General features: G+C 41.7%; 1 protein-coding gene and 1 long non-coding RNA gene across 15 annotated transcripts in view; one reads left to right on the forward strand and one right to left on the reverse strand.

Annotated features, from left to right (window-relative positions):
* LOC139757224 (uncharacterized) overlaps positions 1-15,653 on the forward strand; it is a 321,083-nt gene that overhangs the window by 304,226 nt on the left and 1,204 nt on the right. For 7 of the 13 annotated variants that reach the window (XM_071677655.1, XM_071678035.1, XM_071678206.1 and 4 more), the window contains one exon: positions 902-1,016. The exons of the other annotated variants lie outside the window; for them this stretch is intronic. In XM_071677655.1, the coding sequence (XP_071533756.1) occupies positions 902-1,016 (115 nt within the window). The remainder of the gene's footprint in view (positions 1-901; positions 1,017-15,653) is intronic. 13 annotated transcript variants of the gene reach the window in all.
* Positions 1-15,653, reverse strand: part of LOC139757896 (uncharacterized) — a 175,941-nt gene that overhangs the window by 121,795 nt on the left and 38,493 nt on the right. Inside the window, exon 5 of one of the 2 annotated variants that reach the window (XR_011714740.1) lies at positions 933-1,064. The exons of the other annotated variant lie outside the window; for it this stretch is intronic. This is a non-coding gene — a long non-coding RNA (uncharacterized lncRNA). Of the gene's footprint in view, positions 1-932; positions 1,065-15,653 lie in introns of those variants that run through there. 2 annotated transcript variants of the gene reach the window in all.

Raw genomic sequence — 15,653 nt, forward strand, 5'->3', positions numbered from 1 at the left:
TCAACATATACATACATATACATACACACAAACACAGGCATCTACATATATACACATGTACATATTCATACTTGCTTGCCTTCACCCATTTCTGTTGCTTCCCCGCCCCAAAGGAAACAACAGCCACCCCCAGCTTCAGCGAGCTAGCACCAGGAAAACAGACAAAAAAGGCCACATTCGTTCACACTCAGTCTCTAGCTATCATGTGTGTGACCATTAACTGCTTATTTATCTCTGTTGCTGTAATCTAACTTCCCCTTAAGTATATATGCTGTGTCACATAAGATTTTTTTCTTATTCTTATTTCTTTATATGTGCAAGTGGAACAAGTCATTTTTTGAATGTTGGTTCTTCATTTTGTTGATGAGTAGAGGTGATTAGCATCTGAAATATTGTGGGATAATTCTGCTTACACCATCCTGCTTTGGTAATAGGTCAAAATTTACATGATATAGACACAACAAAACTTATTGTCCTGTCTGTTTATGTTTTCCATTAAAAATCCTATTACATTTGTTGTTACTTTTGTTTTTCAGTCCATATGCCTTATATACACCTCTTCATGATAATTAACATGGCAGATTATGATGTTACCTTAGTTTTGGCAGAAGTAACTCCAAGCATTCTTGCATTCTCACCATGAAATCAAGCAGTGCAACTCAAACAGAACTGAAATTAAAGATGGTATTGTTATCTTCAACTGTGCCTTCAAAACATTATGGTGAAAGCTTTTTTAATATTTCCCTGTTTTTGTCTCAAAGGGGACATTATTTTCATTCTGAAAGTTTGATATAATTCAAAATCTGCCATGGTTAGGTATCTATGATAAATACAGTACACAACTTTGGTGTAAACTGGAGCACCATACATAGACCTGACCCGACTAATGGCTCCCCTTAAGGTGATTGCGGCAAGGAGAACGAGGCTCCTGAGTCCCCTCCTACTGGCATCCTGAAGCCCTCAGGCCCAGCTTCCTCCATCAGGCCCCTGCAGAAGTCCATATCCTTTGGTGATGTGTGAGTGCTCACCTAGTTGAGGGAGTGGAGGAACCTTTGCTGCTATCCCTTTATGAGATGATAATTTCTTGATTTAGACTTCCTTACACTTAACTGGGAAAGGGCTTTCTAACATACATATTAACCACACTTACTGTTATATGGAAATGTTTAAAGAACAGCTAATGCAATACTTTATTGAATTACAAGATCACATGATAATGTCTAATATTGTCTTTTAGTTATACAGATGAAATACACAACCACCAAAATTTAACCTGTTTCACTTAGGTTAAGTTGATATTGCATTAGCTTCGACAGATAAAGTAAGGAGAATTTTTGCATTTCATAGTGTCTGTACAGCTTATGCATGCAAGCATAGAAATGCATTCAAAATTGAGATATGACTTCATGGGAAGCTTTGAGCAAGTATTCAGCTTTAAAGTAAAATTTATAAAGAATTCAGTAATGCCTCAAGATTTCAAATAAATTGCCATTACTACAAAGTACAGTTTACCTGATAAGTTTGCTCTTACTTCATAGTATTTAGAGAAATAACTATTTGGAACAACAGAATTTTGAGGTGTACGTTATCTTAACTTCCTGCCCTAGAATCCCTTTATAGGGCTCCTGCTGTGCAAAGTAAGCCAGTGATCTCACCTGGGTGGGACCACAAGTTGTGTGATATGATTTGTATTTCTTTGTGGAGTGAATGCAAGACATTTGAGGAGAGTGTTGATTGTCTTCAGTAAGGAAATAGCATCTTGGACATGATGGGTCTTGTTACATGTTTAGTCAGTTCTTATGATGCTGAAGGGAATGTAACTCTAATATGCCTAGGGAGTAGTGTTGCAGATGGGTGCATTTTTGGTAGAGTTGAGTTTAAGACTGGGTTAGAGAGTGCTTATTCATTGCTAGTTGAGTCATTATAACTTTCTTTGTTGTTTATTATGTTAACAACTTAGTGCCAAGAACAGACAAAGAAGTGTTTGGTCAGTGATGTGTATATTGGTGGTTGGTGTTGTAAATCAAGGTTGCTGAAGTAGGAAGTATGGATAAGCATTTATTTTCTGTTTGGGTGGATGGTTGGATATGAAGTTGTTTGGTTGAGATTTTACTGGAAGTATTTTTGATTTGTGCAAGTGTTTAATGTTTGTGGTTGTTAGACAGCCAATGATTGTTTGTAGTGCTCTGTCTTGTGTGATTTGCATGTTTATTGTATTTTCTTCTGAAAGGATGAATGACCAGGCGAATGAGGCATATTTTAAGTAGATGAACTATATATAGAGGATACTAAAGGAATCTTTAACTTCTCTTAAACTGGTGTCAGTAAGTGTTCTGAGGGCATTTAGTTTGTTAATGGCTTTTGTGTTGATGTCTGCGGGAAGTGAATGTCATTAAGTTTCAAATGGGTTACCAAGTATGTTTGGAGTTTTCTTGAGTGGGAGCAGTTGATCATTCAGGGTTATTTCATATTTGTCAGTGGTTAAGAGGGTGATGGTAGATTTCTATGGAGATACAGACTTTATTCCAGTAATTTGGTGTTCTGACTACATGATGCAGTGCTGCATTATTGTTGTTTTCTGAGTAATAACAAGGTGCTGGGATGTAGTTGTGAGGTCATATGCATATGAGAGGACTTTTATTCTTTGGTTTGTAGTAGGTGGTGTAAAGTCATATAGAAAGACACTGAATAAGCTTGGAGAAATGACTGCTCAGGACCCCTGTCTTGGAGGAGTTATCATGTTATAACTCCAGGACCCCTTATTCAGGGGTTCTTTTAACTTGAAGGCTGTGCTCCAATCAGTTGTGGGGAAAGGATGTACTCATTGGAGAAAGACGTTCATCGACAAGATTGTACTCTGATGTTACAACCTCACCACCAAATATAATTTATGTTAGTGGTGTAATCACTCGCAGGTGGGGTCTTAATGCTGCATCCTCTTAATGAGGAAGAACAGAAAGAGTTCCATAAGCAACAACCTCCAGCCTACATTCAAGAAGAAAAGACTGGGATGTTGCAGACTGGAACCATGCCCTTCACAAACTTTACTACAGTTAAATGGTGTTAAAGCCTTCAATTGAGGAACAAATGGGTGTGTAATAGTGGATGGAGAGCTGAGGGAAAGTTTTGGAATTCATATAGGTGTGAGGCAGGGCTGTGTGATGTCTCCACGTTTTAATGTATATATGGATGGAGTGATAAGGGAGATGAAAGCAAAACTAGGGAAAAGGGATGCAGAGATGGAGTTTGGCAGAGAGTATGGTGGCTAGTGATGAGCCTGACTGCTGATGATACAGTGTTTGTGGAGAGTGAAGAGGAGTTGCAGATGGTTGTAAGTGTGTTTTATTATGTGTGTAAGCTGAGAAGATTGAAGGTAAATGCAAGAGAAGTAAAGTAATGGTGTTTGAAAGGAAATGGAGTGAAAGTATAGATTTTTTAAAACCATATAGAATGAAAGAAGAAAGTGTACTAAATTGTGTTGTTGATATGGGGGGAAAAAGACTGGAAGAAGTGAGGGAATTTAAGTATCTGGGAGCTGTCTTAGGTAAGTGTGGTAATATGGAAGGAGAGATAAGGGAGAGAACAGTACAAGGTAGAAGAGTCATTGGGTCCCTTAATAGAATAATGAAGGGTAAAGGTGTAAGTATGGAAGTGAATAGAGGGTTAAGTGACAGCATAGTCCTCCCAACCCTAACCTATGCAGCCAAAACATGAATGTTGATTGAAGCATGGAGATCAAGAATCCAGGCTATGGAAATGAGCTATTTAGAATAGCCTGTGGTGTGACCAGAGGGATTGAAGAAAGAAATGAAAGGGTGTATGAGAGATGTGTTATGGAAGGGAATGCAAAGGGAGTGAATTGTGGAGTGAAATTTGATACTTTGAGGTGGTTTGGGCATGTGGAAAGAGTGCAAGACTGAGATTTTACAAGGAGGGTGTATGATAGTACAATTAAAGGGGTTTGTGTGAGAGGAAGACCACCTGTGACATGGGCAAATAGGGTAGAGGAATAGTGGAGGGAGAGAAACAGAGGAAGAATGCATGGATGGTGTATGCAAGGGAGCCATGTAAGGACAGGGATAAGTGGAGACTCTTTTGCTGTGGCTACCCCTTGATGGGAATTCCCGGAGGGAACAGGCATCAGAGATATAGAGAGATAGATAGAATGTATTATGGGCTAAAAGAATTTGCCATCCATTATCTATTTTGTAGTCAAGCAGCAATGGGTGTATGACAACTCCACTCCCTGTAGTACTGATTGCACAGGTGCACAACTTGCTTGTTACCCACCATATTAACACCACTGAAGCTACTCTGACCCAGATCAGATGAACTTCCTTGAGAACTATACAATCATTCAAAATTACTTTAACCCACAAATCTTTTCTTCATCCAACTTCTTTTGCCTGTCTTTATTTTATAGCCTTTTCAATTACTTTTCTGTTGTGGACTTGTTTGAAACTATAACATTACTAATCATTTGTTAATGTTTATATCTTTCAGTATGCTGTTATATATTGGATGAATTCTTAAATGAAAACAAAGTCTTATGAGAACAATTTATATATTGATTAGGGTTGTCAGTATCAACTGATGTTGGTAAAAGAGTAAGTTAAGACAGTTTTAATTAGTTATCATTGAGAAAATGAAGTGGAGATTAAATCAAGTTGAAAACACTCATAGTAAGCACTTGCAGAAACTTGTTTTGAGCCCTTAAAAAAAAGGGAGATGTATTCCCTGGGTCCCCCACCAGAAAGCTGAATTGCCTTGCAGATACTTGGATCTAATCTTTTCTATTCCTAACTTACCTTGACTGATGATAACTTCTTGTTCCTGAAGATGGGGCCACACCAAAAACAAACATTGTTTGTTACATGTGCTGATGACTGTGATCATTGGTTTTGAGTCGCATCCACACCAGGGGAAAGTGTTAGGAACATTCTTGTAAACATTCTGGACAAAAGCTACCAACAGTTTATGCAACAGTGCTGAATACAAACATATAACTGTCGGAAACATTGTTTTCAACAGCTTGGACCAAACTGGTAACCTTTGTGGTGTGGCATTTAGGGTTGCTATCCATGGTGCTTTCACAGGCTCTTTGAGTTGAGTTCATAGGTTCATATCCTGAATGCAGCAGTCAACCAGGCTTTTTACCCGTGCGTAGGGGTTGATCAATGAAATAGGTACCTGGCATAGGCAGGAAAGCAGCAGTCAAGTATGATAAAAACAGACAAAGAAAAAAACATCCACTCATATACACAAATATATACATATACATACATATACACAGACATATATACACATGTACATATTCATACTTGTTTGTCTTCATCCATTCCCGATGCCACCGTGCCCCACAGGAAACGGCATCACAACCTCCTGCGTCAGCGAGGAAGCACCAGAAAACAGACAAAAAAGGCCACATTCGTTCATACTCAGTCTCTAGCTGTCGTGTGTAATGCACCAAAACCACAGCTCCCCATCCGCATCCAGACTCCACTGGTTAACCCCAGATGTTTCACATGCCTTAGTTCAATTCAATGACAGCATGTTGACCCCGGTATACCACATCAGTCCAGTTCACTCTGTTCCTTGCACACCTCTCACCCTTCTGCATGTTCAGGCTCTGATCACTCAACATCTTTTTCACTCCATCCTTCCATCTCCATTTTGGTGTCATGCTCTCTCCTTGTTCCCTCCACCTGACATATATATCCTCTTTGTCAACTTTTCCTCACTCATTCTCTCTGTATGTCCAGACCATTTCAACACACCCTCTTCTACTCTCTCAGCCACATTTTTTTTTTATTACTACATATCTCTCGTACCCTTTCATTACTTACTTGATCAAACCACCTCACACCACATGTCCTCAAACATTTAATTTCTGACACATCCACCCTCCTCCGTACAACTCTATCTATACCCATGCCTCGCAGCTGTATAATATCATAGGAATTACTATTCCTTCAAACATACCCATTTTTCCTCTCTGAGATAATGTTCTCTCTTTCCGCACATTCTTCATCGCTTCCAGAGCCTTTGCCCTTCCTCCACCCCTATGACAAACTTCCACTTCCATGATTCCATTCACTGCTGTGTTCACTCCCAGATATGTAAAACACTCCATCTCCTCCTCGTTTCATCACTACCTATTAACACTTTTTCCCTTGCTCCCTTCACCGATGTTCCCATTTGTTCTTTTGTCTTATGCACATTATTTACCTCCTTCCATGACATCTTTTTATCCTCCCTAAAGTGTAATGATACTTTTTTCAACCCTTGTACCTTCCTCTTAACCTCCTGCTGCTTTCTCTTATACATCTCCCAGTCATTTGCACTCTTTTCTTGCAAGTATCATCCAAACGCCTCTCTTTTCTCTTTTGCTAACAACTTTACTTCTTCATCCCACTTCTCACAACCCTTTCTAATCTGCCCACCTCCCACCTTTCTCATGCCATAGGCAGCTGCTTCCCTAAATTCATCCCATTCCTTACCCACTCCCCTCATGTCACTTGCTCTCACCTCTAGCCAATCTTCACTCAATCTCTCCAGGTATTTCCTCATACAAGTCTCCTTTCCATGCTCACTTACTTTCACCACTATCTTCTCCCTGACATTCTCTGTTTTTTTTGAAGACTTCAAAACTTCACCCTTGCCTCCACAATATAGTGATCAGACATCCCCAGCTGCCCCTTTCAGCTCATTAGCAACCAAAAGTCTCTCTTTTACATGCCTATCAATCAACATGTAATCTAATAATTCCCTTTAACCATCTCTCCTATTGACATATGACTTTTTTATTTTCATACATATTCACTATTTCCCACATAAGCGAGGTAGCATTAAGAACAGAGTATTTAGCCTAAGGGGGAAAATCCTCACTTGGCCCCCTTCTCTGTTCCTCCTTTTGGAAAAGTAAAACTGGAGGGAAGGATTTCCAGCCCCCCACTCCCTCCCCTTTCAGTCGCCTTTTACGACACGCAGGGGTATGCATATGTATATGCAGGGAATACCTCCCTGCATATACATATGCAGGGAGGTATGCTTTCTCCCCTATCCTCAGGGATATATGTATATATATATATATATATTTTATTTTTTATTTATTATACTTTGCTGCTGTCTCCTGCATTAGTGAGGTAGTGCGAGGAAACAGGCAAGAGAATGGCCCAACCCACCCACATACACGTATATACATAAACGCCCACACATGCACATATACATATCTATACATTTCCATGTATACATACGTATACATACACAGACATATACATATATACACACGTACATATTCATACATGCTGCCTTCATCCATTCCTGCCGCCAACCCACCACACATGAAAATGGCACCCCCTCACCCAGTGTGCATGCAAGGTAGCGCTAGGAAAAGACAACAGAGGCTCTCTCTCTCTCTCTCTCTCTCTCTCTCTCTCTCTCTCTCTCTCTCTCTCTCTCTCTCTCTCTCTCTCTCTCTCTCTCTCTCTCTCATACTCTGTCGCTGTCTCCCACGTTAGCAAGGTAGCACAAGGAAACAGACAAAAAAATGGCCCAACCCACCCACATACATATGTATATACATAAACGCCCAAACACACACACATATAAATACCTATACATTTCAACGTATACATACACAGACATATACATATATACACATGTACATTATTGTACTTCCTGCCTTCATCCATTTCTGTCGCCATCCTGCCACACACACACATATAAATACCTATACATTTCAACGTATACATACACAGACATATACATATATACACATGTACATTATTGTACTTCCTGCCTTCATCCATTTCTGTCGCCATCCTGCCACACATGAAATGCCCCCCCCCCCCCCCCCACATGCAAGGTAGCACTACAAAAAAGACAACAAAGGCCACATTCGTTCACACTCCCTTTCCACATCCAGGCCCCTCTAAACTTTCCATGGTTTATCCCAGATGCTTCACATGCCCTGGTTCAATCCATTGACATCATGTCAACCCCAGTATACTACATCGTTCCAGTTCACTCTATTCCTTGCACGCCTTTCACCCTCCTGTATGTTCAGGCCCCGATTGTGCGTGTCGTATGTGATGCTCAGAAGAATTGATGGTTTATTCAGTGGGAGTGATTGTCCTTACAGTGTTATTGAAGGGCATAGGCTAGATTTATACATATTTGGAATTAGAAGAGTGAAGATTTTTTGGAAGTGCAGCAGACATTCAGCTCTGGTTGAGCTTTGTCCCAGTTGTGTAATGTAGTGCTGCATGTATGCTGTTGTTACTGTTTTGTCAGGGTATTATGAGATTGTGAGGTTGTCTGCTTTTGAGAGGATCTTCATGTTGTGGTTTGCTGGAGGTAATGAAATATCATGTAGGAGATTGAGAATGGTTGGAGAAAGAACTGCTCCTTGGGGAACTCAATTGCAGAGCATAATTGTCTTAGAAATGAAGCCAATGTGTAACTGGCTGGCTCTGAAGATGGCCAACTCCTTTTTGTCATTGTTATTGCAAGTCAAGTATCTTTTGTGAGAGGATATGTCAGGGACAAGTGTTGCATGAGATCTGTGTGTAATATGGTGGATGATTATATGGGTCTGAAGCCATGTTGTGCACTTAAGAGTGGGAAATGAGAAATATATATATATATATATATATATATATATATATATATATATATATATATATATATATATATATATATATATATATATATATATAAGAATTCCAGTTTGAATTGTATTGCAGTAGAATTTATTAAGAAAGGGGGTGACTGTGTTGTTGATTGGTTGGTAAGGATATTCAGTGTATTTATGCATCATGGTGAAGTGCCTGAGGATTGGTGGGATGCATGCATAGTGCCATTGTACAAAGGCAAAGGGGATAAAAGTAAGTGTGCAAACTACAGAGGCATATGTTTGTTGACTATCCCTGGGATATTATATGGGAGGGAATTGATTGAGAGGATGAAGGCATGTACAGAAAATCAGACTGGGAAAGAGCAATGTGGTTTTAGAAGTGGTAGAAGATGTGTGGATCAGGTGTTTGCTTTTGAAGAATGTGTGTAAGAAATACTTAGGAAAACAGATGGATTTGTATGTAGCATTTATGGATCTGGAGAAGGCATATGATAGGGTTTATAGAGTTGCTTTGTGGAATGTCTTACGAGTACATGGAGTCAGAGGTAAGTTGCTAGAAGCAGTGAAATGTTTTTACCAAGGATGTAATGCTTGTGCACGAGTAGGAAGAGAGGAGAGTGATTGGTTCCAAGTGAATGTCCGTCTGCGGCAGGGGTGCGTGATGTCCCCATGGTTGTTTAGTTTGTATATGGATGGGATGGTTAGGGAGGTAAATGCAAGAGTTTTTGAGAGGGGCATGTATGCAGTCTGTTGGAGATGAGAGGCCCTGGGAAGTGAATCAGTTGTTGTTCACCAATGATTCAGCTCTAGTGGCTGGTTCGAGTGAGAAACTGTAGAAGTTGGTGATTGAGTTTGGAAAAGTGGGTGAGAGGAGAAAGTTGAGAGTAAATGTGAATAAGAGCAAGGTTATTAGGTTCAGTACGGTTGAGGGACACGTAAATTAGGATGTACATTTGAATGGAGAAAAATTGGAGGAAGTGAAGTGTTTTAGATATCTTGGAGGGGTCTTTGCAGTGAATGGAACCATGGAAGTGAGTCACAGGGTGGGAGAGGGAGCGAAGGTTGTGGGAGCAATGAAGAATGTGTGGAAGGAGAGAGCATTATCCCAGAGAGTAAAAATGGGTATGTTTGAAGGAATAGTAGTTCCAACAATACTACATGGTTGCAAGGCATGGGCTATATATAGGGTTGTCTGGAGGAAGGATCAAGCAAGTAATAAAAGGGTAAGAGAGATGAATGGAAATAAAAAGAATGTGGTTGAGAGAGCAGAGGGTATGTTGAAATGGTTTGGACTTCTGGAGAGAATGAGTGGGGAAAGATTGACAAAGAAGATATATGTGTCAGAGGTGGGGGGAACAAGGAGAAGCAGGAGACCAAATTGGAGGTGGAAGGATTGGGTGAAAAAAATTTTGAGTGATTGGTGCCTGAAATGCAGGAGGGTGAGAGGCATGCAAGGAATAGAGTGAATTGGAACAATGTGGTACACCACTTACAACGTGCTGTCAGTGGACTAAACCAAGGCATGTGAAGCATCTGGGGTAAACCACGGGAAGGTCTGCGCGGCATGGATGTGGATAGGGAGCTGTGGTTTCGGTGCATTACACATGACAGCTAGAGACTGAGTGTGAATGAATGTGGCCTTTTTTGTCTGTTTTCCTGGCACTGCCTTGCTGAAGCAGGTGGTAGTGATGCTGTTTCCTGTGGAGTGGGGTAGTGCTGGAAATGGATGAAGACAAGCAAGGATGAATATGTACATGTGTATATATGTATATGTCCGTATATGTGTACGTATATGTATGTATGTTGATATGTAAATGTTAATGTATGGAAACAGACGAAAGAAATGGCCCAACCCACCCCCATACACATGTATATACATACACGTCCACACACGCAAATATACATACCCATACATCTCAACGTACACATATATGTACACACACAGACATATACATATATACACATGCATACAATTCACACTGTCTGCCTTTATTCATTCCCATCGGCACCTTGCCACACATGGAATAACATCCCCCTCCCCCTTCGTGTGTGAGGTAGCGCTAGGAAAAGACAACAAAGGCCCCACGCAAGGAAACAGACGAAAGAAATGGCCCAACCCACCCCCATACACATGTATATACATACACGTCCACACACGCAAATATACATACCCATACATCTCAATGTACACATATACATACACACACAGACATATACATATATACACATGCACACAATTCACACTGTCTGCCTTTATTCATTCCCATCGCCACCTCGCCACACATGGAATAACATCCCCTTCCCCCCTCATGTGTGCGAGGTAGCGCTAGGAAAAGACAACAAAGGCCCCACCCGTTCACACTCAGTCTCCAGCTGTCATGCAATAATGCCCCAAACCACAGCTCCCCCTCCACATCCAGGCCCCACACAACTTTCCATGGTTTACCCCAGACGCTTCACATGCCCTGATTCAATCCATTGACAGCACATCGACCCCGGTATACCACATCGATCCAATTCACTCTAGTCCTTGCACGCCTTTCACCCTCCTGCATGTTCAGGCCCCGATCACTCAAAATCTTTTTCACTCCATCTTTCCACCTCCAATTTGGTCTCCCACTTCTCCTCATTCCCTCCACCTTCGACACATATATTCTCTTGGTCAATCTTTCCTCACTCATTCTCTCCATGTGCCCAAACCATTTCAAAACACCCTCTTCTGCTTTCTCAGCCATGCTCTTCTTATTTCCACATATCTCTCTTACCCTTACATTACTTACTCGACCCAACCACCTCACACCACATATTGTCCTCACACTGTCTGCCTTTATTCATTCCCATCGCCACCTCGCCAAACATGGAATAACATCCCCCTCCCCCCTCATGTGTGCGAGGTAGCGCTAGGAAAAGACAACAAAGGCCACACCCGTTCACACTCAGTCTCCAGCTGTCATGCAATAATGCCCCAAACCACAGCTCCCCCTCCACATCCAGGCCCCACACAACTTTCCATGGTTTACCCCAGATGCTTCACATGCCCTGATTCAATCCATTGACAGCACATCGATCCAATTCACTCTAGTCCTTGCACGCCTTTCACCCTCCTGCATGTATATGTCTGTGTCCAAATATATATATATTTGGACGATTTTTGCAGGGAAAAAATGCAATTGAGTGGGAGATGTATAAAAGAAAGAGGCAGGAGGACAAGAGAAAGGTGCAAAAGGTGAAAAAGAGGGCAAATGAGATTGGGGTGAGAGAGTATCATTAAATTTTAGTGAGAATAAAAAGATGTTTTGGAAGGAGGTAAATAAAGTGCGTAAGACAAGGGAGCAAATGGGAACTTCAGTGAAGGGGGCTAATGGGGAGGTGATAACAAGTAGTGGTGATGTGAGGAGATGGAGTGAGTATTTTGAAGGCTTGTTGAATGTGTTTGATGATAGAGTGGCAGATATAGGGTGTTTTGGTCGAGGTGGTGTGCAAAGTGAGAGGGTTAGGGAAAATGATTTGGTAAACAGAGAAGAGGTAGTAAAAGCTTTGCGGAAGATGAAAGCCGGCAAGGCAGCAGGTTTGGATGGTATTGCAGTGGAATTTATTAAAAAAGGGGGTGACTGTATTGTTGACTGGTTGGTAAGGTTATTTGATGTATGCATGATTCATTGTGAGGTGCCTGAGAATTGTTGGAATGCTTGCATAGTGCTATTGTACAAAGGCAAAGGGGATAAGAGTGAGTGCTCAAATTACAGAGGTATAAGTTTGTTGAGTATTCCTGGGAAATTATATGGGAGAGTATTGATTGAGAGGATGAAGGCATGTACAGAGCATCAGATTGGGGAAGAGCAGTGTGGTTTCAGAAGTGGTAGAGGATGAGTGGATCAGGTGTTTGCTTTGAAGACTGTATGTGAGAAATACTTAGAAAAGCAAATGGATTTGAATGTAGCATTTATGGCTCTGGAGAAGGCATACGATAGAGTTTATAGAGATGCTCTGTGGAAGGTATTAAGAATATATGGTGTGGGAGGCAAGTTGTTAGAACCAGTAAAAAGTTTTTATCGAAGATGTAAGGCATGTGTACGTGTAGGAAGGGAGGAAAGTGATTGGTTCTCAATGAATGTAGGTTTGCAGCAGGGGTGTGTGATGTCTCCATGGTTGTTTAATTTGTTTATGGATGGGGTTGTTAGGGAAGTAAATGCAAGAGTTTTGGAAAGAGGAGCAAGTATGCAGTCTGTTGTGGATGAGTGAGCTTGGGAAGTGATTCAGTTGTTGTTCGCTGATGATACAGCGCTGGTGGCTGATTCATGTGAGAAACTGGAGAAGCTGGTGACTGAGTTTGGTAAAGGGTGTAAAAGAAGAAAGTTAAGAGTAAATGCAAATAAGAGCAAGGTTATTAGGTACAGTAGGGTTGAGGGTTAAGTCAGTTGGGAGGTAAGTTTGAATGGAGAAAAACTGCAGGAAGTAAAGTGTTTTAGATATCTGGGAGTGGGTCTGGCAGCGGATGGAACCATGGAAGCGGAAGTGAATCATAGGGTGGGGAGGGGGCGAAAATCCTGGGAGCATTGAAGAATGTGTGGAAGTCAAGAACATTATCTCGGAAAGCAAAAATGGGTATGTTTGAAGGAATAGTGGTTCCAACAATGTTGTATGGTTGCGAGGCGTGGGCTATGGATAGAGTTGTGCGCAGGAGGGTGGATGTGCTGGAAATGAGATGTTTGAGGACAGTGTGTGGTGTGAGGTGGTTTGATCGAGTAAGTAACGTAAGGGTAAGAGAGATGTGTGGAAATAAAAAGAGCGTGGTTGAGAGAGCAGAAGAGGGTGTTTTGAAATGGTTTGGGCACATGGAGAGAATGAGTAAGGAAAGATTGCCCAAGAGGATATATGTGTCGGAGGTGGAGGGAACGAGGAGAAGTGGGAGACCTAATTGGAGGTGGAAAGATGGAGTGAAAAAGATTTTGAGTGATCGGGGCCTGAACATGCAGGAGGGTGAAAGGCGGGCAAGGAATAGAGTGAATTGGATCGATGTGGTATACAGGGGTTGACGTGCTGTCAGTGGATTGAATCAGGGCATGTGAAGCGTCTGGGGTAAACCATGGAAAGTTGTGTGGGGCCTGGATGTGGAAAGGAAGCTGTGGTTTTGGGCATTATTGCATGACAGCTGGAGACTGAGTGTAAACGAATGGGGCCTTTGTTATCTTTTCTTAGCGCTACCTCGCACACATGAGGGGGGAGGGGGATGGTATTTCATGTGTGGCGAGGTGACGATGGGAATGAATAAGGGCAGGCAGTGTGAATTGTGTGCATGGGTATATATGTATGTATCTGTGTGTGTATATATATGTGTACATTGAGATGTATACCACATCGATCCAATTCACTCTATTCCTTGCCCTCCTTTCACCCTCCTGCATGTTCAGGCCCCGATCACACAAAATCTTTTTCACTCCATCTTTCCACCTCCAATTTGGTCTCCCACTTCTCCTCGTTCCCTCCACCTCCGACACATATATCCCCTTGGTCAATCTTTCCTCACTCATTCTCTCCATGTGCCCAAACCATTTCAAAACACCCTCTTCTGCTCTCTCAACCACACTCTTTTTATTTCCACACATCTCTCTTACCCTTACGTTACTTACTCGATCAAACCACCTCACACCACACATTGTCCTCAAACATCTCATTTCTAGCACATCCATCCTCCTGCGCACAACTCTATCCATAGCCCACACCTCGCAACCATACAACATTGTTGGAACCACTATTCCTTCAAACATACCCATTTTTGCTTTCCGAGATAATGTTCTCGACTTCCACACATTCTTCAAGGCTCCCAGGATTTTCGCCCCCTCCCCCACCCTATGATCCACTTCCGCTTCCATGGTTCCATCCGCTGCCAGATCAACTCCCAGCTATCTAAAACACTTTACTTCCTCCAGTTTTTCTCCATTCAAACTTACCTCCCAATTGACTTGACCCTCAACCCTACTGTACCTAATAACCTTGCTCTTATTCACATTTACTCTTAACTTTCTTCTTTCACACACTTTACCAAACTCAGTCACCAGCTTCTCCAGTTTCTCACATGAATCAGCCACCAGCGCTGTGTCATCAGCGAACAACAACTGACTCACTTCCCAAGCTCTCTCATCCCCAACAGACTTCATACTTGCCCCTCTTTCCAAAACTCTTGCATTTACCTCCCTAACAACCCCATCCATAAACAAATTAAACAACCATGGAGACATCACACACCCCTGCCGCAAACCTACATTCACTGAGAACCAATCACTTTCCTCTCTTCCTACACGTACACATGCCATACATCCTCGATAAAAACTTTTCACTGCTTCTAACAACTTGCCTCCCACACCATATATTCTTAATACCTTCCACAGAGCATCTCTATCAACTCTATCATATGCCTTCTCCAGATCCATAAATGCTACATACAAATCCATTTGCTTTTCTAAGTATTTCTCACATACATTCTTCAAAGCAAACACCTGATCCACACATCCTCTACCACTTCTGAAACCACACTGCTCTTCCCCAATCAGATGCTCTGTACATGCCTTCCCCCTCTCAATCAATACCCTCCCATATAATTTCCCAGGAATACTCAACAAACTTATACCTCTGTAATTTGAGCACTCACTCTTATCCCCTTTGCCTTTGTACAATGGCACTATGCACGCATTCTGCCAATCCTCAGGCACCTCACCACAAGTCATACATACATTAAATAACCTTACCAACCAGTCAATAATATAGTCACCCCCTTTTTTAATAAATTCCACTGCAATACCATCCAAACCTGCTGCCTTGCCAGCTTTCATCTTCCACAAAGCTTTTACTACCTCTTCTCTGTTTACCAAATCATTTTCCCTAACCCTCTCACTTTGCACACCACCTCGACCAAGACACCCTATATCTGCCACTCTGTCATCAAACACATTCAACAAACCTTCAAAATACTCACTCCATCTCCTTCTCACATCCCCACTAATTGGTATCACCTCCC

Source organism: Panulirus ornatus, chromosome 1, assembly GCF_036320965.1.
Source record: "Panulirus ornatus isolate Po-2019 chromosome 1, ASM3632096v1, whole genome shotgun sequence".
NCBI classification, from domain to species: domain Eukaryota; kingdom Metazoa; phylum Arthropoda; class Malacostraca; order Decapoda; family Palinuridae; genus Panulirus; species Panulirus ornatus.